General features: G+C 37.0%; 1 protein-coding gene across 2 annotated transcripts in view; it reads left to right on the top strand.

Moving 5' to 3' along the window:
* Positions 1 to 27,132, top strand: part of FILIP1 (filamin A interacting protein 1) — a 206,958-nt gene that overhangs the window by 91,762 nt on the left and 88,064 nt on the right. For both annotated transcript variants that reach the window (XM_025444791.3, XM_049092255.1), the window contains exon 2: positions 10,669 to 10,950. In XM_025444791.3, the coding sequence (XP_025300576.3) occupies positions 10,669 to 10,950 (282 nt within the window). The remainder of the gene's footprint in view (positions 1 to 10,668; positions 10,951 to 27,132) is intronic.

The raw sequence follows: 27,132 nt of genomic DNA, 5'->3' as shown, positions 1-27,132 counted from the left end.
AGATGGTGACCCATTTTCTTTTTTTTTTATTAATTTATTTTTTATTGGTGTTCAATTTGCCAACATACAGAATAACACCTAGTGCTCATCCCGTCAAGTGCCTCCCTCAGTGCCCGTCACCCATTCACCCCCACCCCCCGCCCTCCTCCCCTTCCACCACCCCTAGTTTGTCTCCCAGGGTTAGGAGTCTTTATGTTCTGTCTCCCTTTCTGATATTTCCCACACATTTCTTCTCCCTTCCCTTATATTCCCTTTCACTATTATTTATATTCCCCAAATGAATGAGAACATATAATGTTTGTCCTTCTCCGATTGACTTACTACACTCAGCATAATACCCTCCAGTTCCATGTCAAAGCAAATGATGGGTATTTGTCGTTTCTAATGGCTGAGTAATATTCCATTGTATACATAAACCACATCTTCTTTATCCATTCATCTTTCGATGGACACCGAGGCTCCTTCCACAGTTTGGCTATTGTGGACATTGCTGCTATAAACATTGGGGTGCAGGTGGGTGACCCATTTTCTTATGTACTTCTTGCCTACACACTATGTTTGAAACTTCTGTATTACGGTAGCATGACATTTCAGATAAATTCCTGATGCATCTTAATTAGCTAATCACAGAGCTCTATTTACTCTTTGTGCCAGGCTTTGCATTCACATAGCAACTAAGCTTATGAAGATTTGTTGATGGATTTAGAATTCACAGCCTCTTCACACAGTATCAGACTGATAAGAGACTTTAAATATCAGATAAACGTCTGTGACAATAACATGGCTTCTGTTGCATTCATGGAATTTTTGCCTTTTTTCTTGCTTGGTTTATAAAGTAACTGTTCTCTGTTTTCAGTTTAGGCTCCCTATACTCTGATCTCACCCAGGCCAAGGGATGTTCAGGGATAATTAGAAAAGACAGAAGTCAGGACGACTTAAAAACAGACACAACCCATGACTCCCTCTATTACAACTGACTTTAAATTGCTCTTTTATGTTAAGAAATGGTCTAGAGATTGAAAAGAAAAGGCATTTAAAGGACACCTGAATGCAATTGATGTATGTGTAGACAATTAGAACACATAAAGTCATGGGCAGCACACAGATGGGGTGACCCATGCAGTAGTTCATCTTCTCCCTTGGTAGCATGAAGCAGTGATATCCAAACCACAGTGTGTCTTTCTTCTCATGGAAGTTAACCCATCTTGTCAACCTTGAACAGCAGTTGTGATTTGCCTTGCATTTCTTGAAAACGCAATAAAATTATTGAAGAATATTTAGTGCAGAAAGATTTTTTCTAACAGAAAATTTGTACAATTGGCTTACTAAAGCAATCAGCTACTGAGCAACTACTAGTTCTAGCAAACTAGACTTTTTCTTAATTTGCCTAATTTAAAAAATCTTTTAAATTCATGTCTTGTTGTATAACAATTGTCATGTTTCTGAAGTCTTAGTTACTTTTTCAGTTCAAAAAATTAGAAGTGCAAAGTTCCTGCAAAGGCAAAGTTCCTCTTCAGCTTTGCTGAAAATCTCAAGCATCAAGAAACAGAAAGGCAGCAGCATAAGAGGAGCAGTAGGGGAAAAGAGAGTGTAGTCTTAGAAGAATAAGGTATCATACAAGTAGAAATTAGAGAAAGATACCGGCTGAAGCAGTAGGATTCTGAACTAATTATTATTGTTTGAGACTATTTGGTTGGATGCTATCCCCTGAGACTAAACTTGTTTCAGTCCCCTAAAAGGGTAGCTACAGATTCATTTGTGTTGCAGTAGTTCTGATATGGTGGGAAAAGTTTCCATCCAGACTTCTCCTCGCACATGAAGAATCCAAACAGACTTGTGTTCTAGCTCAGGCTTTCCCAGGCACCAGTCATTTATTTGGGGCAAATGTCTAAATCTCTCTAAATCTCATTTTCCTCATCTTTATAAGGGGAATAATTATTCCCTGCTTTATGGATTGGTATGAGGATTTCATGAAGTGCTACTATATATGTCAGATACTGACCCCAATGCTGAGAGCATAATAAGCTCTTTAGTAAATGTCAGCTATTATTATTGTGAATAGAGGTAATATCTAAGAATAGTTCATCAAATATAGACTGCTAAGATATAGTCTAAGGTATTTGTCTTTCTGGCTGCATTGTTAGGTGAAGGGAAATGACTGATTCTTATATAGTTCTGGGGCTGGACCTTTTCAGGAGTGATGGGATACAGGAAGGAATTCTGGCTCCAGCTAGGCAGAGCCTAAGATGTTTTCTGGTAATTTTCCTAAGATGTTTTCTTTGTCACATAATAAAACCAATGTTTAGCAGTTTTGATTAAACTAAATGGTAACATTTTTTAGAGGCCACAGGTACTATTAGAATGTCTGAAAAAACTGTAGTGCCCAAGTAGAAAGAATATAAGTAAAAGTAACCAGAAAGCTAAAGAGTTATCTTAATCACTTAAACTTCAGGCCTTAAAACATAAAAGAATCCACCAGTTTATAATCAACAACTATGTATTATATATATGTTTAGTAGAATAGTGACATCAGAATTACAATAATAAAATATTATAGATATTAAAATATTTAAAATATATTTGAGGTTTAAGAGTGAGTCATTAAGGTCGAAAATACCAGAAGAAAACATTATGTCATTATGTCATTGTTTCTTTATAAAATAGTATATTTCTAGATAGTTACTTTTCTCTTTTATACAATCAACAGTAGCCTTACTTCTGTGAAGGAAGTAAAAAGACAGTAACAAATTCCAAACCCTGTTATAAATGCTAAAAGTGAATATAAAGAGGTAAACTGACAATTGATAAGAGACGTCACCCTATTTTACATTCAAAGTTTTAAAATCCTCAAATTGTACATTCATTTAGACTCAGGTATCCTATTTTTCTCCTTCTTTAAAAATTTAAATTCAACTTGCCAACATATAGTATAATACCCAGTGCTCATCACATCACGTGCCCTCCTTATCAGGAACCCTACTTTAAAAGAATTATTTCATGGCAGTTCCCTGATCTGTTCTTTCAGTATTCTTTTTTTTTTCTGGAAACTTTTCTCAGGTCTGCTTTTATCTTCTTTGAAGAACATTAAACAGAACTTTATAAAATATTTCACCACGGTTTTGGGCTAGAGTAGAATAATATTTTTTTAATTTTGCTGCAGTTATGTTTTTCTTAAACTTTTGATTACGACATCATGGAATTGACTCCAAGAGAATCCCCTTTCTTGAATTCTAACATTTGTGGAATTATTTAGAAGAATTTTCAGTTGATCTGGATAGATCTGTCCTGGTAGAATGAAAATAAACAAAAATCTTGGTTATTTTGAAGATTTTATGAGTGTGGATAATGAGCAGTGAAAAATCATTTAACATAGCTTGCTTCATTAATTGGATGAAGAAAGTGAAAGAAAATTTAAGAGTAAACCTAGGAACACTTATGAACGGTCTGTGCCATTGAGAATGAATGATAATCTCATGAGAAATGTTTGAACATTTTATGAGTTGGGCTTTTTATAATTAGACTTCACCAAGTAAATAAGATATGCAGAGACAATCATCTGGCATGGATATAAAATAAACTGGTAGATTCTTTTATGTTTTAAAATGCACATAAAACTAGAACAGATGTTTTCTTTTGCCTTCACTTTTGGGTGCTTTGGGTATTATCGTTTAAGTCCAACAGAAAAAACCAGGACAGTTCCATGCTAATGTTCTGGAAGCCCCACTTGCAGCAGGCCTTCTGCCAGGCCGCACTGTAAAAAGTAGGCTTTTCTGTAATTATGTGCTTTCCTTTTTACTATGTACTATAATTTTTCCTTATAATTCTATAAAGTCATTTAAAAATAGAAATTATATAAATAAAATTATTGTGACATCTCACCCCATGCACTAGGTAAGTTCTTGGAAAAGTATATAGCTAAAATAACCAGAAACAGAGGCTGGATACTTGAGAAGCATAGGAACTATTCCAAAACCTAATTTATGCAGAAAAAGTTTCTGTTGGTGGTAGAGATGGGGGGAGTATTGTGGCCAACATTGAATCATACCATGAAAAGATAAATCTGAAAGGAGACAAGAGCAAGAGTGAGAAAAGGGAAAGGGGAGATTCAAGGTCAAGATTTGCAGGAGCTAATGAAGGTGGACACTAGAGTGAGTATTTCATTGCTGTAGACTTCTTTCTCTGTCCTTTTCCTTTCCCTTGTTCAAAAACTCTAGAAATACTTGTTGGTTCAGCATAAATGGCTCAAAGTCTTGATAAACATTTTCTGATTCCTAGGATATTATTCATCTGACGCTATGCTCTGGTGGTTGCCCAATATATGCAGGGAGGAGGGAGGGCCGGAAGAGGAGGGATGGCTGTAGATAAAAGAGGGAGGTTTGGAATAACATTTGGTATTTCTTTTCTTCACACCCTAGTCAGCACATTCCATGCTAACTATTGCTGACTAATTACTATGAACGGAAAAGTAAATGTATTTCTTGAACTATGTAGGATAATATACTTATTAAAAAGAGGAATTTGTGCCCCAAATAATAAGGATTTTTTTTATAATAAGGATTTTTTTTTTTAAAAAAGGTGGGATGGTTACACATCTGATGTGAATTTTCAGTTTATTTATACCTTTTTCTTGAAGAGAACTTTCTTCAAAGGGTAAATGCTGTGGTAAAGCAAAGGCATTTTTTATTTCTTTCAGAAATTTTGTTATCTACATGTCCCAAACTTGGAGCCATGCAATCAACTATTAAGAAGCCTACAAAAAAAAAAAAAAAAAAAAAAAGAAGCCTACAGAGTACTAGTTGCCTTTTTTGTTACCTGCCTGATATTCCTGTAAACACAATGGACAAGATTTGGCCAATTCTGATTAAATGTTTGCTGTTGTTTAACTCCAGGACTTTTTAACACAGATGGTCCCTGTTCAGACTTTGCATCCTGTTTTCATAACCTGTACCTTAATATTTAGCCAGGTTGCTTCTCGGAATAATTTTAAAATGATTCATCATTTTACAAGTTCTGCAGCAGGTTAATGATTTTGGCAAAAGTATTTACTTAGCAACATAATTTCAATTGCTGTGTGAGTTTTGCATATGTGTCTGTGGGGGAAAGTGAAAGGATTTCTCCAACTCTGTAGTATGAAGTGAAAAACATTACCTTAGTAAGCATTTGCATATTTTTCTGGATCATCTGATTTTTTTTTAAGATTTTTTTTTTTTAATTTATACATGAGAGACACAGAGAGAGAGGCAGAGACTTAGGCAGATGGAGAAGCAGGCTCTATTCAGGGAGCCCGATGTGGGACTCAATCCCAGGACCCCCCGGATCATACCCTGGGCCAAAGGCAGGCACTAAACCGCTGAGCCACTGGGGCTGCCCTGGATCATATCTGATTTATTACAGAGTATTCCCCCACCCCTTCCAACTTGCATGTATTTAAGAACTTAGAGGAAAGCCATATAGTGAGTAGGTATTTGGAATTAGACCTGGGTTCAAATCCTAGCTCTTCTATTCACTAGGAGTAGTTGTGTGATCCAAAAAAAAAAGGATATTTAATGTTTTTCAACCTCAGTGGCCATATCTGTAAAACTGAGAATAATGGCACCTACCTCAAGGGGTGATGTGAATATTAATTTAAATGAAATGCTATATGTAAAATGCTTAGCACACTATGTATCACTTAAGAAACAGTATGTGATGCAGCCACTCTGGAAAACAGCATGGAGGTTTCTCAAAAAGTTAAAAATAGAGCTACCCTATGACCCAGTAATTGCACTACCAGGTATTTATCCAAAGGATACAAACCTAGCGATTTGAAGGGGCACATGAATCCCAATGTTTATAGCAGTAATGTCCACAATAGTCAAAATATGGAAAAAGCCCAGATGTCCATTGACAGATGAATGGATAAGAAGATATGGTATTTATATACACAAAGGAATACTACTCAGCCATCAAAAAGAATGAAATCTTGCCATTTGCAATGACCTGGATGGAACTAGAAAGTATTATACTAAGCAAAATAGGTCAATCAGATAAAGACAAATACCATATGATTTCACTCATATGTGGAATTTAAGAAACAAAACAGATGAACATAGGGGAGGAAAAGAAAAAATAAAAGAAGATGAAATCAAAAGGAGGCAAATCATAAAAGATTCTTAACTATAGGAAACAAACAGGGTTGCTGGAGGGGAGTTGGGATGGGGGATGGAGGAATTGGGTGATGGACATTAAGGAGGGCACTTGATGGAATGAACCCTGGGTGTTGTATGCAACTACTCAATCACTAAATTATACCTCTGAAACTAAAAATATAATATATATTAATTAATTGAATTTAAATAAAAAATTAAGAAAAAAAGGAACTACGTGAGAACTATAGAATAAGGAAGAGTATGACTGTCACTAAATGTGATACATGGAAGTCATTATTGTCTTGATATTTTCTCCCTTCAAAATAAAGTAGTTTGGGCAGCCCCGGTGGCTTAGCGGTTGGTTTAGTGTTCCCTTAACCACGGGTGGGGTGTGATCGTGGAGACCCAGAATCGAGTCCCACGTCAGGCTCCCAGCATGGAGCCTGCTTCAACCTCTGCCTCTCTCTCTCTCTCTTTCTCTCTTTCTCTCTCTCTGTCTCTAAAAAATAAATAAAAAATCTTTAAAAAAACAAAAAAAACCAAAATAGTTTAAAGTGGACATTATTGGGGTGCCTGGCTGGCTCATTCAGAAGAGCATGTGACTCCTGATCTTGGGGTTTAATTTTTTTTTTATTTTTAAAAAATATTTTATTTATTTATTTATTTATTTATTTATTTATTTATTTATTTATTTAGTGAGAGACACAGAGAGAGAGGCAGAGACAAAGACAGAGGGAGAAGCAGGCTCCGTGCAGGGAGCCGGATAGGGGACTCAATCCCAGGACCCTGGGATCACAACCTGAGCCAAAGGCAGATGTTCAACCACTGAGCCACCCAGGTGTCCCAGATCCTGGGGTTTTAAATTTAAAAAAAGAAAAGAAAACTTTATAAATAAATAAAAGAGTGGACATTATTGACGGCACACTTGATTACACTATTGAGACTTATGTTTTTTTACTTTCATATATGGTGTCTACTTCCTTCCTAAAACATTTATTGGCTAGTTTGTTATCTCTGAGTACTTTTACAATGCCAAGATGGAACATTCTGATTGCTGACTTTGTTGTGGAGATAAAGATAGTAGATCCTATTTGGATCACCAGGAAAGGACTAAAATCCATGTGCACACATCAAAGGAAAAACCAGGCATGGAGGAAAAATATTTGCTGAGAGAGAATTAATGTCATGGTCTACCACATGAGATTTTTTTATCAAAGTGAAAGACCATGGAAGAGAATAGAAACTCAAGCTTTTGAGCTAATTAGTAATATAAAATAATTAGATAATTCTAAGTTATGTGTTTTTTTCTGTGAAAGTAATTAATTCTATAATTAATTCTATAACCATATTAATACAATTCCCCCACTTAATTCTATGAAAGCTATTAATACTACAATAAAATTTACTTAAACATGTACTGAAAGTATTAGAAAATACTAAATATAAAAAGAGTGGTACTAAGTAAATGTCACTTTATGTATGTTTGTAAATATGATCAAGTAAATGCATATAACATAGATAGGCATTTTCCTAATTTAGGAATACTCAAATGCTGTAGATCCTATAAAAGATATAAAAAATCCTGGGAAATATGACAAACACATGCTACAGTCAAATACAAATGTTGTATATGATTAAGGCCATGAATGACTAAGTTTAAAACATTACCACCTAACTATTATCTGGAATTTTTATTAATGCATGATCTAAATTGAAGTTGTCAAATCAGTATTTGATGCACCATCCCAAAGAACCTTAAGATCTTGTAGAGAAAATTATTTCAGGTAAAAAGAATTCACATGTGGCTTGGAGTTGTAGGGAATCACAATTCAGTTTGGGAAGCACATGTGTCTTAGTTTTGATGTGTAAAAGTCAAGAGTTAAATTTAACGTAGTTGGAAGGGAAAAATAGTTTTCCCTTTACCTTTCTAGGTTCTTGGCTAAGATACCCCTGTAACAAAAAGACAAATCATCAGGAGAAAAAGAAACAGAAGTTTAATAACGTGTACCTCCTCCATACACAGGAGAGGAACTCTGAGAAATGGCTCAAGCCATTACCTTACTATCATCTTCAACTAAAGACAAAAGATGTTGGGAGTGGGGAGTCAGTTGTGGGAGTATACCAGGATAAGCATAGTAAATAAGAGTGAAGTGTTGTGCAGATTTAAGTCCTTACCTTCTCTACAGAGAAGAGTTTCTAGAAATTTAGTCATTCTTCTCTTCCTGCTACAGTGGAGGAGATACCCTTTCAAATGGAGATTTCCCACATAAATTTAATGTTTCATACAAAAGAATAATTTCTACTCAGCTCTCAGAGCTTCACCTGTGTCTACTATTTTTAAATAATCAATATGCCAAAACATATTTTGCTCCCTTTCAAAACCTCCTATTCATGGCCTCTCTCTCTCTTTTTTTTTTTTTTGGCTGGGGGCTTAATCTCTCTTTGCCCACAAACTGTGATAAAGTATAGTAGGTCTGCTCTGAAGTGCTCTAGCTTCTATTACAAAGGCACATCTATTCTTTCTTCATCAGGGAAGCACAAAATGCTCTAAACTTTCAAGTACTAATCACTGAGTGAACCAGAAAATTGGGTGCCAGTGTTAAGGACCACTTCTTCACTTTATATTGTCTAAAATTGGGGTGCTGAGGAAAATTCATACATATACAAAAGGGTCCATCTGGTTATAAGAGTTCAGTTCAAAAAAAGGAGTGTGAATTCAGATTTCAAAATGGAAGAATTGAATATGCACTATCTGAAAGGAAGCATCACACTGTATTTATTTTTCTATGATAAACCTAGTGTTTTCAAAAGCTTTCCTTGGTTTCTTAAGTATGGTTGGGTTCATAAAGGAAATTTACTTTCAGAAAATAAGTCTCTGTATTTTATCTGGAATGAGTAATGAAAATCTTGCTGCTTAGCTGTTCAGGGGAAAGACTATTTATACTGTGAGTTTTAAATAAGCCCATGTGCTAAGCTACTATATTTAAAGGTTTAGGCAAATTTTCTAGTACAGCCCCCAGGATATTACAGCTCCCTTTCTTGCACTTTGAGTCCTAGGCTTTGAGTTCAGTTTGTTTGTTTGTAACATAGCTGTTGGTCAAGTTCTTCTGCTCAGAGACTGACAGAATCAGTAAAGCATTCATGATGGAAAGACCCAAATGTGTTCCCCACAGGATAAGTTAGCCACTACTTTGTCTTTTTTCTTTATTTTACCTCAAAATATTTTAAAAATTTTTTATTTTAAAATCTGTTTTCCCCAATTCTTTGTGCTCTTCTTATTATTACTATAAATGACTGACATAAGACAAAACCAAACCAAAAAACTCCCTGATTTTTAAAAAGAGGTTATGGAAAAACAAAATCCCACATCACTAAAAACAACACCACCCTCTTCCCTTCGAGTTTCCCTTTTCCTCTCTCTCTGTTTGAAGCCCCCTCCACCCTATGTGGACTTTTCTGTACCTTGTGACTTCCAACTGGTTCCTGGCAGAGTTTGAGGTTTGAATTTTCTTTTCTTTCCTTCTTTCTTTTTTTTTTTGTATATATTTTATTTATTTATTTGAATGAGAGAAAGCACACACTCAAGTGAAGAGAAAGGCAGAGGGGGAGGGACAGGGAGAGAATCTCAGGTAGACTCCATGCTGAGCATTGGAGCCCAATTTGGGACTCCACCTAATGACCCTGAGATCATGACCTGAGCCAAAACCAAGAGTTAGATGCTTAACTGACAGCCACTCAGGTGCCCCAGATGTTTGAATTTTCTCATAGACTTAATTTAGAAAATAAATGTTTTATTTTACAACAGCTTTTGATTCACATAATTGTTGCAAACATAATACCAAGTGTTCCACTATATACCACACAGTTTCCTCTATAGTTAACATCTTACATTAGAATAGCACATTATAATTTATAAATCAATATTGATACATTATTATTGACTAAAGTCAATATATGCGTTATTCATATATCCTGACTTTTCCTTATAATGTCCATTTTCTGTTCCAGAATCCCACCTAGGATTGTCCTATTGTCCTATTGTCATGTATCCTTGGGTTTCTCTTGGCTGTGATAGCTTTTCAGATTTTCTGTGTTTTCAATGACCTTGATAACTTTAAAGATTATTGGTCAGCAATTTTGTAGGCTATCTTTCAACTGGGGTCCATCTGATGTTTTTCTCATTATTAGACTTGAGTGATGTTTGGAGGAAGGAGGCCACAAATGTAAAGTACCGTTTTTAATCTCATCATATCAGAAGTACAGGCTGTAGACATGGCTTAGGACTCCTGGTGTTGACCTTAATCATTTGGTTTGAGATGTTTATCATGTTAGTATCACATTTTCACTTTTTCCTGAAGACCATCAAAGCATTTCCCTGAAGATTTTAATGACTTTCATTAAAGCTCTAAGGAAGCTAACTGGAACTGATCTTTCAGTATTTCTTTATTGGTGATGCTATGAAGCTTCTAAAAGTTCTAACTAGTTAGACAAATAATTTAAGTGGTAGTAATAACATTTTATCTTTTTTCATGTATTGTAGGTGGGAATGAGATCCCGAAACCAGGGTGGTGAAAGTTCATCCAATGGGCATATCTCTTGCCCCAAGTCCTCTATCATCAGCAATGTTGATGATAAAAGTCTCTCAGAAGATGCAAAAAAGAAGAACAAATCAAATAGAAAGGAGGATGATGTCATGGCCTCAGGAACTGTCAAACGACACCTAAAACCATCTGGAGAAAGTGAACGAAAAAATAAGAAACCCTTGGAGTTATCCAAAGAAGACCTTATACAGCTCCTCAGTATAATGGAAGGAGAGTTGCAGGTAGAGTCAAATTTTTTCAACTATTTGTTTCTAGTTCCTAAGCTATTAAATGAGACACATTTAATGAGATTCATTAAATGAATCTGTCTGTCTCACTGGATTGTGAACTTCTTGGGGAAAGGGGCTATGTTTTTCTTATTAATTTCTAAATCCCTGCCACAAGTTTGTACCAAATATTTATTGAATGAATTAATAAAGGATAGATGGTGATTCCAATTTCAAGCTTCTCTAGAAGCAGAAAATTTCTTCATGATGTGATTTTGGTAATAATTTAACACAGGCTTCTGTCCTTAGTAAGCAGTGAGGTTATCTAATTTAGCCATTGGCTGCAGTTGAAAACCATAGAAACATTGATTGTTAGAACACAGATTAGATTAATGATTACTTTTGCCTTTTTCTAGAAAGTAGAGTAAAAGGGAGATAAAAAGATAGAGGGAAAGAAAGACATAGAGAGGGAAAGATAAAGAAAACTTTGTTTAAACCAGTCTTAACTCTTTTCTCATTTTTTCTTAACTTTCAGCTTTAATTGTCTACACCATCATAGGAGTTGAGATGAACATAAATAAGCAGAACATTGTATTATGAAGTTGTAATATTGTCACAAAGAATTTTCAAGTCTATTATCTCATTCGATATCAGGAAAAATGTGGGTTTTATTATCTGTATTTTGTAAGGAGGAAAGTGAGGCCCAGAAGAGTTAAGGTTTGCCCATATCTCATCTTAGGCCTCCTGATTCTTGATCCAGTGTTCTTTCTATTGCCATCTGCACCACCCTTCTGTAGCTTCTATAAACCCGGTCCCTCCTTAAGTATCCATTCTTAGGGATCCCAGAGAAAGTTGGGATTCTTTTGAATTTCTAAGCTCTGGACAATTGTGTTTCTGAAAGTGGGGAAAAATGACGTTTTTTTTTTAGAAGAGAGTATGACTTAAGAGTGAAGTTGTTCTTCTTTTTGTTTTTGTTCGGCTCTTAGCTTGCATGAGCCTCAAGAGGAATGCTAACAATCGCAATCCCGTGAGATGAAACCTTTGGTGCTGTTAGCATCAGAGATATTATTTGCAATCTACCCTAAACTAGGGTGGGCTAGTCTGATCTGTTCCTGTTCTCATCTGTGTGTGCATACAGATAAGGAAAGCCCTGGGGAAGAGAGAAATAGAAAACATACAAAGCTCAAATTTTGAACAAATAAACAAACACGATTGAGCTTACCATTTATGGGCTGAGAAAAATCACATTTGCATTTCACAGCAAAAGATAAAATTTTCCATTTACTAGAAATAGCTTCACCATCCCAGAAAGGTGGTTAAGCTGCCCTCAATTGACAGATAATAACCTGAGTGGAAGGTACAACAGTTGTCATGAAAGTTTTCACAAAGCAATGCCATCAGCTCACTTTTCTCCAAACATGGTGGCTTGTGTGAAACCTATGGCTCTTCTAGATTTTAATTTCTGTAGAAGACTGTTCTATCATGGTGGACTCTGGAAGGTATTTAAGATTCATGAGAGTTTTATACTCTTGGAGTTACCAGATACAGTTTCAAAGCAGAGGCATGCAAAATAGAAGGCCCCATACCCAGAACATGAAGAAAATTAGCCAGAAGATGCTAAAGAAATGCATTTTGTCTTCTTTTCTTTCTTTCTTTTTTTTTTTGCATTTTGTTTTCCATCAAACTTTATAAATACTAGATACCTTAGCTTACATAATAGATACATTCCTGAGTAGCAATAAATAAGCAAAAAGTGTAAGATATTTGTGGAGGAGGCAGTGAAGGAAAAGAGAAATAAAGGACCTGGTATTTTAAGAAATTTCATGACGAATTCATTTGCAAAGCAAATCATCCATCCACCCATTTATTTATATGCACCCACATAAGTGTATATACTTATAAATGCAGATTTTGTCATATTGGGTTTGTTTAAAATGAGAATGTTCAAAAAATATATAAAAAATAAAATGAGAATGTTCTTGTATTTAGAGCTGTAGATCTATGTTCTTGTAGCAGAAACCCATCCTTTATTAGCATTGTCACATGAGAGGGTGTGTGTGCTGTAGCTAAGAGCGGGAGGCAGTTGGCATTAGCAAATATGAGTGGGCTGGTGAAAATGTGGCGGCTATGTGCCAGGTTTGCCAGACAGAAATTAGAAAAAAATCTATGTAAAGATCTAGTGCTGTGAAGAGAGGCAGGGATATGCCTTGAGAGGTAAATTACCATCAGCTCAGGCCTGTATGCCATTTGGCTTGACATTTATGAACATTTAGTGAGTTGTCTTCCAGACCTTCAAAGGCCACTGATTACTTCCCTTTATGATGCAGCTGTATGTTACTCAAATACCCTTACTGGAGCTAGCGTTCCAAGGTTATATAAAATATTGGGGGCGACAAGCATCTCGAAGGGGTCTTACTCACCTTCTTTGTATTACAAATGTGAAACTTACACTCTGACAAATTATGTGACTTTCCCCAGGTTGCCCTGGGGAACCAGGGGATGTTTAGTTAACATCTGCTCTAGATCCAAATTCCCTGTCTCTCAGTTCAATGTCCCTCTTATTATATTTTTTACACTTGGGGATGTTCAAGGGTAAGATCCAGGGTCTTTGTATTTATTCTTCATCTTGAGAATTTCTTTCACTCCTAGTGTGAACTCCAGGGCCAAGCCATTAATAGGTTAAAAAAACTGAGGAAGGATTCTTTCACATCCAGGCAGTAGAGGAGTATGATGTGAGTCTTGAAGTTTGATGTGATCTGGATAGTGAGAAACACGGTGGAAGGCAGGGGTGCCACATGGCCACAGGCTAGGCCCTACACAACTTTGGAGGGTTGCATATTCACTACCTTGTGAGGGTTGTGCCCTGGAGTTGTGCAGCAGCCTAGCCTTGGGGAGACTGGAACTACTGGTTAAAAGAAGTAATAACACAAAGAAGAAAAGGACTTGTAATATTGGGGAGATAGACTGAGATCCAGTCTGCCTATAGGGGATGTACCTGGAAGTGACTTGGGGGGGAAAGGAGGAGATGGGGGTTCACTCAGGCTTTCCATGTCAATTTTCTCTTTCTCAGACTTGTTTTTGATCTCTCCCATTCTCTCTACCTCCATCTCCAGGGTTTTGGACATTATAAAAAAATTATGTGTGTTTTCTGGTACCAATGGCCTGCCACCTTTGGAATCTGTTGTGTGATCTATAGGAATTTGTTGAGCCAACATTAAAGTAGCATGACCTTTATTGTTAGCATTGGCTCTTTGCAAAATCTGCAAATTTGCTGTTTTGCTTGCCAGTCCAGTTATCCAGTGATCTCTTGAAATGCAACTTTAGTGGATATGTATTAGAGATGGAGTTGTCCTTCTCAGGGATTTTTGCATTTTAAGGAGTCTTATCTAGAACTGGTGGTGTCATGACCTTTGTCTCAGAGAGGGACATCTTCCAGACTTTTCAAGCCACACCTTAGCTGATGCAATTCTTCATTTTAACACAATGGCTGGCCAGCACTGCCTGCATGGAAGTAGCTGGGATGGTTTCCATTATTACTCTTCTGTCATTGACTGCTTCCAATAATAAGTACTTTCTAATAAATTGGAACGTTTTTACTCTCTGGGTGAAAAACTGGTTACATATTTCCCAGACTAAACTGAAAATAATGAAATAGTATACCCAGACTATCACTTGGGTACCATGATTAATTTTCCCTCTTATTTGTCCAAAAATAGCACTTTAAAGAAGCCAATTGATTTGGCTGTACTAAAAACGACAAACGTACAAAGGAAATGCTACTCACATCAAAAAGCTATAACACAGAAAACTTGGCAGAAGGCTATTCTTGTAAAATGATTCAAAAATGGAATACTAATTAATTCTTGATGCAAAAAATATTTAGCTATTTTATATAGTAAATTCTCTTGATATATCCACTTGAATACATGTTAGAAAAACCAACCTCTAAAAAGTTTTCATCATTTTTCCCTTTGTCCTTATTGTTTTTAATTTTATTTATTTATTCATGAGAGACATAGAGAGGGAGAAGCAAGCTCCCTGCAAGGAGCCCAATGTGAGACTCAATCCCGGATCCCAGGATCAGGCAGGCCTGAGCTGAAGGCCGATGCTCAACCACTGAGCCACCCAGGCACCCTTCCCTTTGTCCTTATAGTTAATTCTCTTTTGCCTGTGCAAAAGAAGACTCAGAGAAATCTAGCTAATTCAACTAGATAATGCATCACCATTGCATTTGGCTTTGTTGTTTGCCAGGCTGAGTCAGAGACAGCATCATCCACAAATTGAAAAATCTACCTTTGTCTCCTGTGACTGGCAGATATTATATTTCAAAGATACTCACAAAATAGAGAACATGGCTGTGGATTTACAGAAGTTTCCTCTATTCTCTCATTTTTCAGTTCCTAGCCATTTCCTCTCTCTCTCTTTTCTTTTTTAAGATTCACCCTTTTACTTGGGGGGAGGGGCAGAGAGAGAGAGGGAGTGTCTCAAACCAACTCCATGCTTTATCTCTCTACACCTACTGTAGGTGTTCTCCTTTCTTACTAAGAGAGCTCATTCATTCTTAGGACATGAATTAATTAGTTCTAAATTGATTTTACAGTATTTAAGAAACAGTAGTATGCTAGAGGTCTGAAGCATGCCAAGATGATGAATAATAATACTCATAGCTAAAATGTGATGCGCTCCTACTACATGCTAAGCATGGTTTTAGACACTGGTTACCTCAGCAGTCATAAATAAAGAGCTTCTGACCTGGTAGGATAAATGACAATATGCAGAAATGAATATTTTATATGGTAGTCGCAATACAAATTATGGGAGCAGAAGGAGTGAAAGATTATGAACATCTCAGGAGATGAGCAAGAGCTTCACTAAAGAATTGGTACAGGAATAACTGGTAGGTTTTGGACAGGTAGAAATGACTGTAGGGACCAACACGAACAGATTCAAACAGAGTGGGTTGAAAAGAAGTAGTCTTGCTTCAATGGAGAAGTATTTGGTGGAGGCAGAACTAAACCTGAATTTGGGAATTTAGAAGATCTTTTTTATTTTTATTTTTTGGTAAAAGTTAATTAGATTTTGGGGGGGGGGTGGTTTTGGACATAGCCAAAGAAGCCAAGCTTTATTTTTCTTTAGCTTGGCTGTAAATTATTTGTCTGGCACAGAGTAAGCCCTTAGTGTATATTTGTTGACCTCCTGCTTTGAAATCACTATATTGCTTTTTGCTACTTTTGGGCTTTAAGTGAAACATGAGACTATTAAAAAGTATAAGACTAGAACCGTGTGAATACCAAGTCCAATGGGAGAGTGTTGTAGACTTTAAAAGGTTTGGTAGTTGACCTTAATAGTGTTGACTTTGGATCTCAGTTTACTTCTTGTATAACACATATACTTCCTACTTTCTGGGGTTGTTGTGATTACTACATTTAGCGAATATAGATGTTATTGGATGGATAACTGTGGATAAGAAAGTAGAAGAAAGGATAGTAACCAGCAGGAAACTTAAGTCAATGGATGGCTTTTATTATTTTCATTTATTTATTTTTTAAAGATTTATTTACTTGAGAGAGAGAGAATGCATATGTACATGTGTGCAAGCAGGGGGTGGGGGGCAGAGGGAGAGAGAGAATCCTCAAGTGGACTCCCTGTTGAGTGTGGAGCCTGATATGGGACTTGATCCCAGGACCCTGAGATCATAACCTAAGCCAAAATCAAGACTCAGCTGCTCAAACAACTGAGACACCCAGGTACCCCTCAAGTAGTGGTCTTAAGGATAATTATGTACATGCCATATCATTGCTGAGGGGAGTGTTAGAGGAAGGTGATTGTGGACAAATTGAAGCATTGTGGACAAATTAGAGCATTAATAAGTGAAGTTCAGGATTCAATCAGCAGAAGCCATGTGTTTGCACTGCCACTGGTTTGTTCAGAAGCCGGAGTATAAACAGGAAGATGTATATTTTATAGCACTGAATATAGCGTGTGTGTGTGTGTGTATGTATATATATATATATACACACCCTATGAAGCTGTCATAAGGTTAATTTTTTAATGTCTTTGAACTATATAAAGTATCATAGTATACATAATGCTATTGGGTTAACAGTCATGGTCCCAAATATTTATAATTAAAATCCTGCTATAAAACTATGACTCTGCCTTTCTGTCATCTTTAGCAAGAGATGCCATAATTCCATTGGGGATGTGATAATCAGTTCAGATGGAATTACCTACTGCAACCAAGCACAATAGGCTTATCCCACAGGGGTACCATTTATCACTTTGTCTTTAGAGAGGGCTTTTCTTTTCCTAAGTGAGTTCCATTTGTCACATGGTAAGGCCTTCCATGGAATCTCTGTACTTCTAAAGAATGAGGCTTTTAGTTACTCTGTATGGCTTTTTAAATTGATGACTCACCTGCACTTAATACACTCCATCTTTAGAATCTTAGGCTGAGGTCACCCTGAGTGAGGCTGCCCAGTGAAACCTCATACCACCAAAATGGTCAACATGCTGAGAATGGTATGTCTTTGCTAAGTTTAGGAGGCAACAGAGACAGGTTGCTTTCTGATTAAAATCAGGACCAGATCTTATTCTTTGTTGAATACGATGCTTCAGAACTCATGTGTCCAGTAGTATTGTCAGTATTTTGGCAAAGAGCATTGGTGTCTGATTTTCATTGTTTAGGTAGAATATTTTTAGGGTTCCTAATAGAATCACAAAGTTGGTTTCTCTACAGTGAGAATAGTGCACTCATTAACATTTCTGGGGAAAACCTTGGTTTTGTTGAGAATTGTAGGAAAATATATTAATATATAAAGAGAAAATGTCCCATTAATAAATCTATTTATTATTTTATGACACTCTAAACATGGGAAAGTACTATATAGGTACTCTGTAGAAGACAGCAATTTCCCCCCTACGTGGCTGTAGTTTCTATTTTTCTTTTCTTTTTTTTTTAAAGATTTTTATTTATTTATTTATTCATGAGACACACACACACACACAGAGAGAGAGAGAGGCAGAGACACAGGCAGAGGGAGAAGCAGGCTCCATGCAGGGAGTCCGACATGGAACTGGATCCTGGGTCTCCAGGATCATACCCTGGGCTGAAGACGGTGCTAAACTGCTGAGCCACCCGGGCTGCCCAGTTTTTATTTTTCTTAATGCAAATGATCTCTATTACTTTAGTGGATAAAACTATACCTAAATATCCAGTTTACTTATGTAAATATTTCTTAGTTATTTGAGTGTGTGGTCTTATTACATGGAGCCTTTTATTTATTTTTTTAAGATTTTATTTATTTATTCATGAGAAAAAGAGAATGAGGCAGAGACATAGGCAAGGGAGAAGCAGGCTCCCTGCAGGGAGCCTGATGTGGGATTCAATCTCTGGATGCCTGGATCACACCCTAAGTCGAAGGCAGACACTCAGCTGCTGAGCCACCCAAGCATCCCTACATGGGGCCTTTTAAAAGTAAAATTAGAGCTTATACAGAAAACTATTATGAGAAATACATGTTAAATGGAATAGGAGTTGAGGCATAATGAATTTGTGATTCTAGAAGGATTTCTAGGAGAGTTGTCAGGTTGAACACTGCCAGGGTAGAAAATCTTACCTCACAGAGGAGGTAAGATCTGGAGCTATGGTGTCCAAAGATACTTTCTATGAAGAAGGAAATATTCTCTATCGGCACTGTCCTATATGGTAGCTACTAGCCACATGTGGCTTGTAGGCATTTGAAGTATGGCTAATATGTCTGAAGAAATGAATTTTAAATGATATTTAATAATAATTTAAATGTAAATAGCCACATGTGTCTAGTGGCTACTGTATTAACAGCACAGATATAGAGAAACAAATATGGCACTCATCTGAGGTGACTGTAGGGATACAGAATAAAAGAAAAAAGTCAAGTCCAAAGACAGACCCTTAGAGAACACCTTGCATTAAGGGTGCGGAGAGAGGAAAGAACTGGCCAAAGAGGAGTAGAGGACATGGATAAAGAAAAAGGAAGACAGATGAGAACCACAATGTACCGTGGATGCAATGGAGGAGAGACTCTCAGGAAGAAGACATTTATAGTTCTCTGTACTGCTGAAAAACTGGAGGATGAAAACTGAGAACAAACCATTTATTGAGCTGGCATTTAAAAAGTACATTTTCAAAGGAACAGTGAGTGTTGATATCAGATTGCTGATGTCCAGGAGTACTTGGATAGACTTTACTCTTGAGAAGTTTGTGGATAGAGAAGGATGGCAGGGCTGGGTCTGAGGGAATAGTAAGGGGTAGGGAAGGCTTTTGTTTAGTTTTGTTTTATTTTTGGAAGAGAACACTAAAACAGGTTTATCGATGTTAGGGAAACACTTCTTTCATCATCCCCATCCTATCCTTGTTCCCTTTATTCCCCACAGATACTTTGATCTTCTATTTTACTTAGGAGATTAAGGTCTTCTCAACCTCTCTCTATGCCAAAAATTTCTATTCCTTTCCTTCTGTTTCTCCTCTTCCCCCTCACAAAGAGAGAAAAATATCCTTTTTTCATCAGGGCCAGTACTATTGACTTGATCCTACCCCCTTCCCTGACTAAGTTGCACAATCTTTACCTTTCCCCTACCCATCACCAGTCTCCCTCCTTCTGCTCACTACTAGCTCTCTTATGGCCTTTATCAGTAGCTTGTAGGGGGCTTGGAAACTTGCCACACAAAAGAAGTGAGACTGATCAAAGCTCCCGGAGCTCTTTAGACAGGGAATTATTGTTAGCAAGGCCTCTGTCCCCCAGAGAATCTGGATATGGGATATTTATGACCCCTTTTTAAAAATCTTCTGATTACCTACCTACTTCCCTTCTCTCCCTCTGCCCTACTCAGGTACTCATATTCTTACAGAGGTAAATTTATCTCCATCATCTTCTATATTGTTTGACTATTTTTAAAGATATTTTATTAATTAATTCATGAGAGACACAGAGACAGAGAGAGAGAGGCAGAAAAATAGGCAAAGGGAGAAGCAGACTCCCTGTGAGGAGCATGATGCAGGACTTGATCCCATGACCCCGGGATCACGACCTGAGCCAAATGCAGACACTCAACCACTGAGCCATCCAGGTGCCCCTGTTTGACTACTTTTAACAATACTTCTCCAAAAACTCGTTGAGAGTTATTTTATACAACAAATTCCTAGAGGACAGACTTTATCTATGAAGCACTTGATAGGTGCTTTTTGGAAATTACTTTGTAGTTCCAATTGGTTAATATGAATTTTTTTTTGATAAAGCAAAAAATGGACTACCATCTTAATTTTTTCTAAAAGTACTACACATTAAAAATAGATGGTGTTCACCACAGTGACTAAGAGTAAGGATATTCAAAGGAAACGTCAGGTGACAGTGAAAATTTTGGCTGCATTTTCTACCCGTCATGGTACTTTACCCCATGCATCAATTTATGTATTTTCTCATTGGATGTGTTAAGCCAATATTAGTGGCAGAACTATCTCTCTCAGCCAGGGATCAGATTGTACCCTACCCTGAGGACACTGTCATCATAATCTCTTTATTGTTGGGTGAAATGAGGAGATGTCTGAAATTTCCTTTAAAGTTTCCAGCCTCTCCTCACCCCCCAAAATATGTGAGGAGATAGGTGGTTCATTATACTCGTTTGTCTACTTTGGTGTATGTATAAAACTTTCCAGTAGTACAAAGTAGAAAAAAAAAAACCCAAACAAATAAGTGGCAATGACATGACAAAGAAAAATAATCCCATCTATATTGACTGTGCATCCTTCTGTGCTGCCTACTCTAAAGCCTCATCTTCTTTATTTTATTTAATGATCACAGCAGCCCTAAAAAGTTAGATAAGTAAATGGAAGCTTTGATGGTTTGAGTGAACTCTCCCAAGGATGCCGTAGTAAGATGTGTTATGCCTTGCTGACTCCAAAGCCAGCGCCTATCATCTGCCAGAAATATAATAGACTGCTATAGCTTTTGTAATTCAAATGGAAGACAAACTCACACTTAAGAGACACCTATCCCATAGATAAGGAGAAGAAGCATCTATTATTTGCCAACAGAACTTTTTCCATACAAAACAAGTTTTGACATTTACAACTTGTGATTTTTTTTTTTTTTTTTGGTCTCTAAATCACAAATTGATGGTTAGATTCTTTTTAGCAGACTGCCTCATCTCCTCATTGCATCTTGCTTTTTTTCCCCATGCTTCTCGGTAAGGTTATAACAAACTGAACCATAGAATCACTTGTAATGACCAGTTGTAACTAATGCCAATGCCATTGCTCATTGGTGGTTGAAAACAGTGAAAAGCAAAGTAAAATTTTAAAGTTAGGTGTATTTTTCTTTCTTTCTTTTTCTCTTCCTTCCTTCCTTCCTTTCTTTCTTTAGATTACTTTTTTTTTTAAGATTTTATTTATTTATTCATGAGAGATGCACAGAGAGAGGCAGAGACATAGGCAGAGGGAGAAGCAGGCTCCCTGCAGAGAGCCTGATGTGGGACAGGATCCCAGGACCCTGGGATCATGACCTGAGCTGAAGGCAGACGCCCAACTGACTGAGACACCCAGGCACCCAAGATTACGTATTTGAGAGAGAGAGAATGCAAACAGGGGGAGGGGAAGAGACAGACAGAGAATCCTCAAGCAGACTCCCTGCTTAGAGCAGAGCCTGACTTGGGGCTCGACCCCAGGACCGCAAGATTATGACCTGAGCCAAAATCAAGAGTTGGCCGCTCAACCCACTGAGCCACTCAGGTACTCCAGGTGTATTTTTCTGATTTATACTGTTAAGCCATATAAAACATTTTTTATAGTTATTATGTATTTTTAAGAGTAAAATGCAGAACTGTGTATCTAGACCAGGATGAATTTAAATTAATGGTGTTCAAATTACTGAGATGTTTCTGTACAAGCCCTATTTATAACTGCTAGCAACCTGACATTGTTTACAAATTCCTGGGCTAGCCTTTACCTCTCTTTTATTCCCTTCCCTCTATTGAGCAATTCCAGGGACACTCCTAAAAGTCACTGGGCAAAGATTTCATGGGTAAAGAATGCCCACCCCCTTTTGGCACTTTCTTCATGATCTTCCCTTGTTTTAGCCCCAGCGATCCTCAGGAAACCTTTCCATGTACAGTGGTAAAGAAGGGTTTGTTCTGAACCTCTTGTGACCTGTGGCATCCTCAGGTTTGCCAGGTGGGGTTAAGAGGGCAGACACAGTGTGGAATATTTTTCTTTGCAAAGTTAAATTGGCCCAGGTGGGATTTGAAATCTGACTTCATAAGCATTATGTCAACTAGTCACAGACTAACCTTGAAACACATGACAGGCTCAAAGAGACTCACATCATACAGTTGTCAACAGAAAAATACTTTTATCCAAACTGTCTGTATTTAAAAGGGAAAGCAGGGTGTTGATGAAAATTTTTGAGATCATTTCCCTGTCATATTAGTGCATAATCGAAAGAAACTAGCCCCTTGCCACTTGCTCTTTTCAGCTAGCATGTAATCCTATCCATGGGCACTGTCCTGTGCTTCCATGATGTATACGTTTGTATTGGCAGGAAAGAACTTTTATCGACTTTTCCGAACAGCAGCCATTAATCTCTAACAATACTTACTCCCACATTAAACATTTCCTGATCCAGGGTCTGAAAGGAAACAGAAACAATGTGCACAAATTTTAGCAGACTGCTCTACTCCTGCCTTTTTAAAGTTGTAATAATAACAGCACATTTGCAAATTCATGGCTCTGTGGGGAATAGCTAATTTGTGAGGAAAACCAGCAATAAAACAAGGGTTTGTATGTTCCTAAGCAAATGTAGAAATAGTCTGATGGGCTCAAAACCAGTATGTACCAATGAAAGTCAGTGTCCCTTGACCAGTGGTATTACTGTTTTTGAACCTTAAATGGATCTGCCCTGAGGTAGCATAGTATAGTACCTGCCGTCTTGAACTGGTGAGAAAAAATTCTATGTGAATAAATAGATGTTATATGTGATATATATTATACATAATATATGCTTTATATATGTGTGTGTGCATGCATTTGACTGTTTATATACTTTTTGTAATTAATATATATTTTTTCTTAACCTTGAAGCAATGTGGAAGGTGAACTGCATTCTGAAATAATCAAATCAAAATGCATGTCTTTTTTTTCTTTAAATTCCTGGCTTTGCATTTACAAAGGACAGTCATTTGAGTGCACTGTTGCATACAGAGCTTGAGGACTGAGCATTTGTTTTCTTTGCAATATCTGACATGACTTGTTTATAGGTGATTGTGGTGTAACATGCCAACTTGAAGTGCCAGGTATGCTGACTGCAAAATACCCGGACAAAGATTTTTCCTGAAAAAAAAACAAAAAAAACACATCCTGACTGGGAGACGCTTCTGGGGTCACTGAAGAGTTGCAGGCAGGAAACTCTGAACATTGCACTTCCTTTCTTTCTCTCAGGGCTCTAATTGCTTAAGTGGGAAGGGATAGAGGGAAGGACTTTTTCCATTCTTCACTGGTGAGACAAGATGCAGGTGGCTGTAAGATCCCATTTCCCCCTGAGTCTCACTGTCTCATGCAATGATCTTCACAGACATCACACTGTTGTCTACCTGCAGCAAACATTAGAGCAACAATCTGGTCATTCCTATTGATTATCTACCACCATATTATAGTTGATTCAACTGCCAACGGAATCAATGATAGGTGATTATAGAATGCCAGCTAGGTAGTAGAGGAAATGTGAGGGTAAAGAATAAGCCATAGGGTCCCTGACCTCAAATAACTGGAAAGACATGATCTTCACCATCTTTGCCTCACTTCAGGCATCCTTATGACCTTTCACGTGGTTTATTGCTATAGCCCCCTAATTGATGTTCCCTTCCTGTGGTCTTGTCACCCATCATTCTCCATATCACAGCCAGAGTCTGCTTTTTAAAATGCAAATCAATCAAGTCTTTCCTCTGCTTAAAACACTCAGAGGCACCCTATTGCTCTGAGAGGCTTTTATGGTCTGGCAGTCACTCACCACTCTAGTCTTATCTTTCACTGCATGCCCTCCATCTGTGGTCCTGCTATTCTGACATGTCTGCAGTCCTGAGACCATTTCCTGTATGAAAATAGTGTTGAGAGCCTCTTCTTACTGGGGATTTTTCTCTTTCATTATGTATCATGCAAATGATTTGAAAGGAAAGAAACTAATATTTCAAATGTTCTGGGGTGGCCGATGGGAGCAGTGCATTGATTTTATTCATTGATTTTTGTCCCACTTTATTTTTAATGTTGTTTCCGTATCAAGTGAACATCAAGTGTTTCCATATCAAGGTCTTTAGGCAAGGAAAGCAATTCTCCATACAAATACCTACTGTTAGACTAATGCTTAAAAGCTTGTTCCATTACTTGTTATAACTTGCTCACATGTTTTTTTCAAGGACTTTATGGGAGAAGACTTCCGTTCTGTCCAGGTGTTCAGAGATTTTTGTATCTTGATAGAGTGTCATTCTTGTATCTCTTCCAAGGTGGTAGAGTCTTATTGTAATTACACGTTCAGGAATCATGTAATTATAAGACAAGAGTATGGATGGAGTCATGCTCTGATTTAGTAAATCCAAAAATCAGGCCAAACATAAAATAATTCTTAGGGTAAAGTTTATATACTGAAAACAGTTTATGTTGAAAATATTTGTGTGGGATTTAAAACGACAGTTTTATTATCTTTCCTTTTTTGTTGAGATATAATTTAATTTCCAATATACAACATGGTTTAATATTTATATATATTGTAAAACAATGATCATTATAAGTCTAGTTAAAAATATTTTATTTAGAAATTTGAATAACTTTTTTAAAGACTTTATTTATTTATTTATTTATTTATTTATTTATTTATTTGAAGGAGAGCGAGAGAGAGAGAGAGAGAGAGAGAGAACGAGCACCCAAGCAAGGGGGGAAGGGCAGAGGGAGAAACAGATGCCCTCTGAGCCGGGAGGCCAATATGGGACTCGATCCCAGGACCCCAAGATCATGACCTGAGCCAAAGACAGATGCCCAACTGACTAAGCCACCCAGGTGCCCCTAAAATTTGAATAATTGATTCACATATGTGGCTGAAGAACTAAAAAAAAAAAAAGACATAATGTATGTAAGTATGTATATTTTCTTTTGTTTTTTACACAAACAGAACATATTACATACACTGTTCTGCAATTGGCCCTTTTCAGACATCATATGTGCCTTGGAAATCTTTCCCTATTGGAACATGCAGAAATTTTACATTCTTTTTAATGGCTATGAAGGGCATGGTAGTTGAGTATACCTTAGTGTAGTCCCCTGTTGGTATTTAAACTGTATCCTGTCTTTTGCTTTCACAATCAATGCTGCATGGATACATTATACATACATCTTATCACATACGTAGGAGTATTTTTCTTGTTCACACTACCCAGCAGTGGAACTGCTGAGTCAAAGGATGTATACATTTGTGGCAGATTTTGTTAAATTGCCTAGGTCTGTTTTCTCACACTTTTGCCAACACAATATATCATCATTTTGCCAATCTGGTGTTTTAATTTCTTTAACAATCCTGTAGGTGAAATGGGTAGCTCCTTGTACTTTTAAATTACATTTTTCTTCTGATTGAGGTTGAGTACCTTTTCAAATGTTTTTAGAGGTATTTTTATTTCTTTTTCTGTGACTAGACTGTTTCTATCCTTTGCCTGTTTTTGCTATTATATTTCTGGTCTTTTATTAATTAATAAGAGCTCTCTATATAGTAAAGAAATTAGTTTTTTGTGATATAAGCTATAAGTTAAATTTTTTTTTCTGTCTCATTATTTTTATATATTCTTTTTTTTTTAATTTTTTTATTTATTTATGATAGTCACAGAGAGAGAGAGAGAGGCAGAGACACAGGCAGAGGGAGAAGCAGGCTCCATGCACCGGAACCCGACATGGGATTCGATCCTGGGTCTCCAGGATTGTGCCCTGGGCCAAAGGCAGGCGCCAAACCGCTGCACCACCCAGGGATCCCTCTGTCTCATTATTTTTAATTTGACTTTGCTTTTGGCATTTCTTGCTATGCAAAATTTCTTACCACTATTATTAGTCAGACATAAATCTTTTCTTTTATGGCTTCTGATTTGGATCAAATTTAGAAAGCCCTTCCCAAGAAAGAAAAAAATAAAACAAGACAAAATCAGAGAGGGAGACAGACTATAAGAGACTTTTAATCATGGGAAATAAACTGTGGGTTGCTGGAGGGACGGTGGGGGTCTGGGGTAACTGGGTGATAGACATTAAGGAGGGCGCGTGATGTAATGAGCACTGGGTGTTATAGAAGACTGATGAGTCACTGACCTTTACCTCTGAAATCAATCATGCATTATATGTTAATTAATTGAATTTAAATATTATTTAAAAAGAGAGCCTTCCCACTTATAGATTATGAAAACTTTATTTTAATTTTCTCCAAGTCCTTTTTTTCTTTCCAGTTTTCCCATTATTTTACCTATTTAGAATTCATCTCTATTTAAGGCAAGTCACTTTACTTTTTTTGTAGATGGCTATTGTAGCAGTTAGGGTCCAGATAGGCACACAGAAACCACTCTAGATATTTCAAATGGAAAGGAGTTAATAAAGGGATTTGGTTATATAGATGCTAGAAAATGAAAAGAGTACAGAGAGAATGCTTTAGTAACCAGAGACAATAACTGCCTGCCTTTAGAGTTGGGAAAACAAAGGGAAGAGGTAGAATGACTAGAATTTAGGAGTTCAGAGAAGGGACCTCTCCAGGGAGATACTTGATGGGCTGGTTCTGGAAGGTCTGAAGAAGCTGGAACTGGAACAGCTCTGAAAGAACTAGGACAAAACAGAAAAGCCCTCCCCATTCTCCTCTTCCCACCTTTTAATATCCCTCTAGTGACTCCAATTGGCAGAGCTCAATAGGAAGCAACAAGCACAGGAGTCTAAGAAATGCAATTTGCAGAGTTTCAGATGCAACATCACAAAGTAGAATAAAGATAAATGATTTTACAACTGAGAAATAATAGGTAAATAGCCATTAATTGATGTTTCACTTTTTCCCTTGTGATTTGAAAAGTCACTTTTTTCTGTAATATAATATTTAAATCTATTTCTGGGTTATGGTTTGGTATGTAGATTTCTCTACCTATTTCATGTGCTAATACCAC

Source organism: Canis lupus, chromosome 12 (assembly GCF_003254725.2).
Source record: "Canis lupus dingo isolate Sandy chromosome 12, ASM325472v2, whole genome shotgun sequence".
NCBI lineage: Eukaryota > Metazoa > Chordata > Mammalia > Carnivora > Canidae > Canis > Canis lupus.
This window is presented reverse-complemented; position numbering and strand designations above follow the sequence as displayed.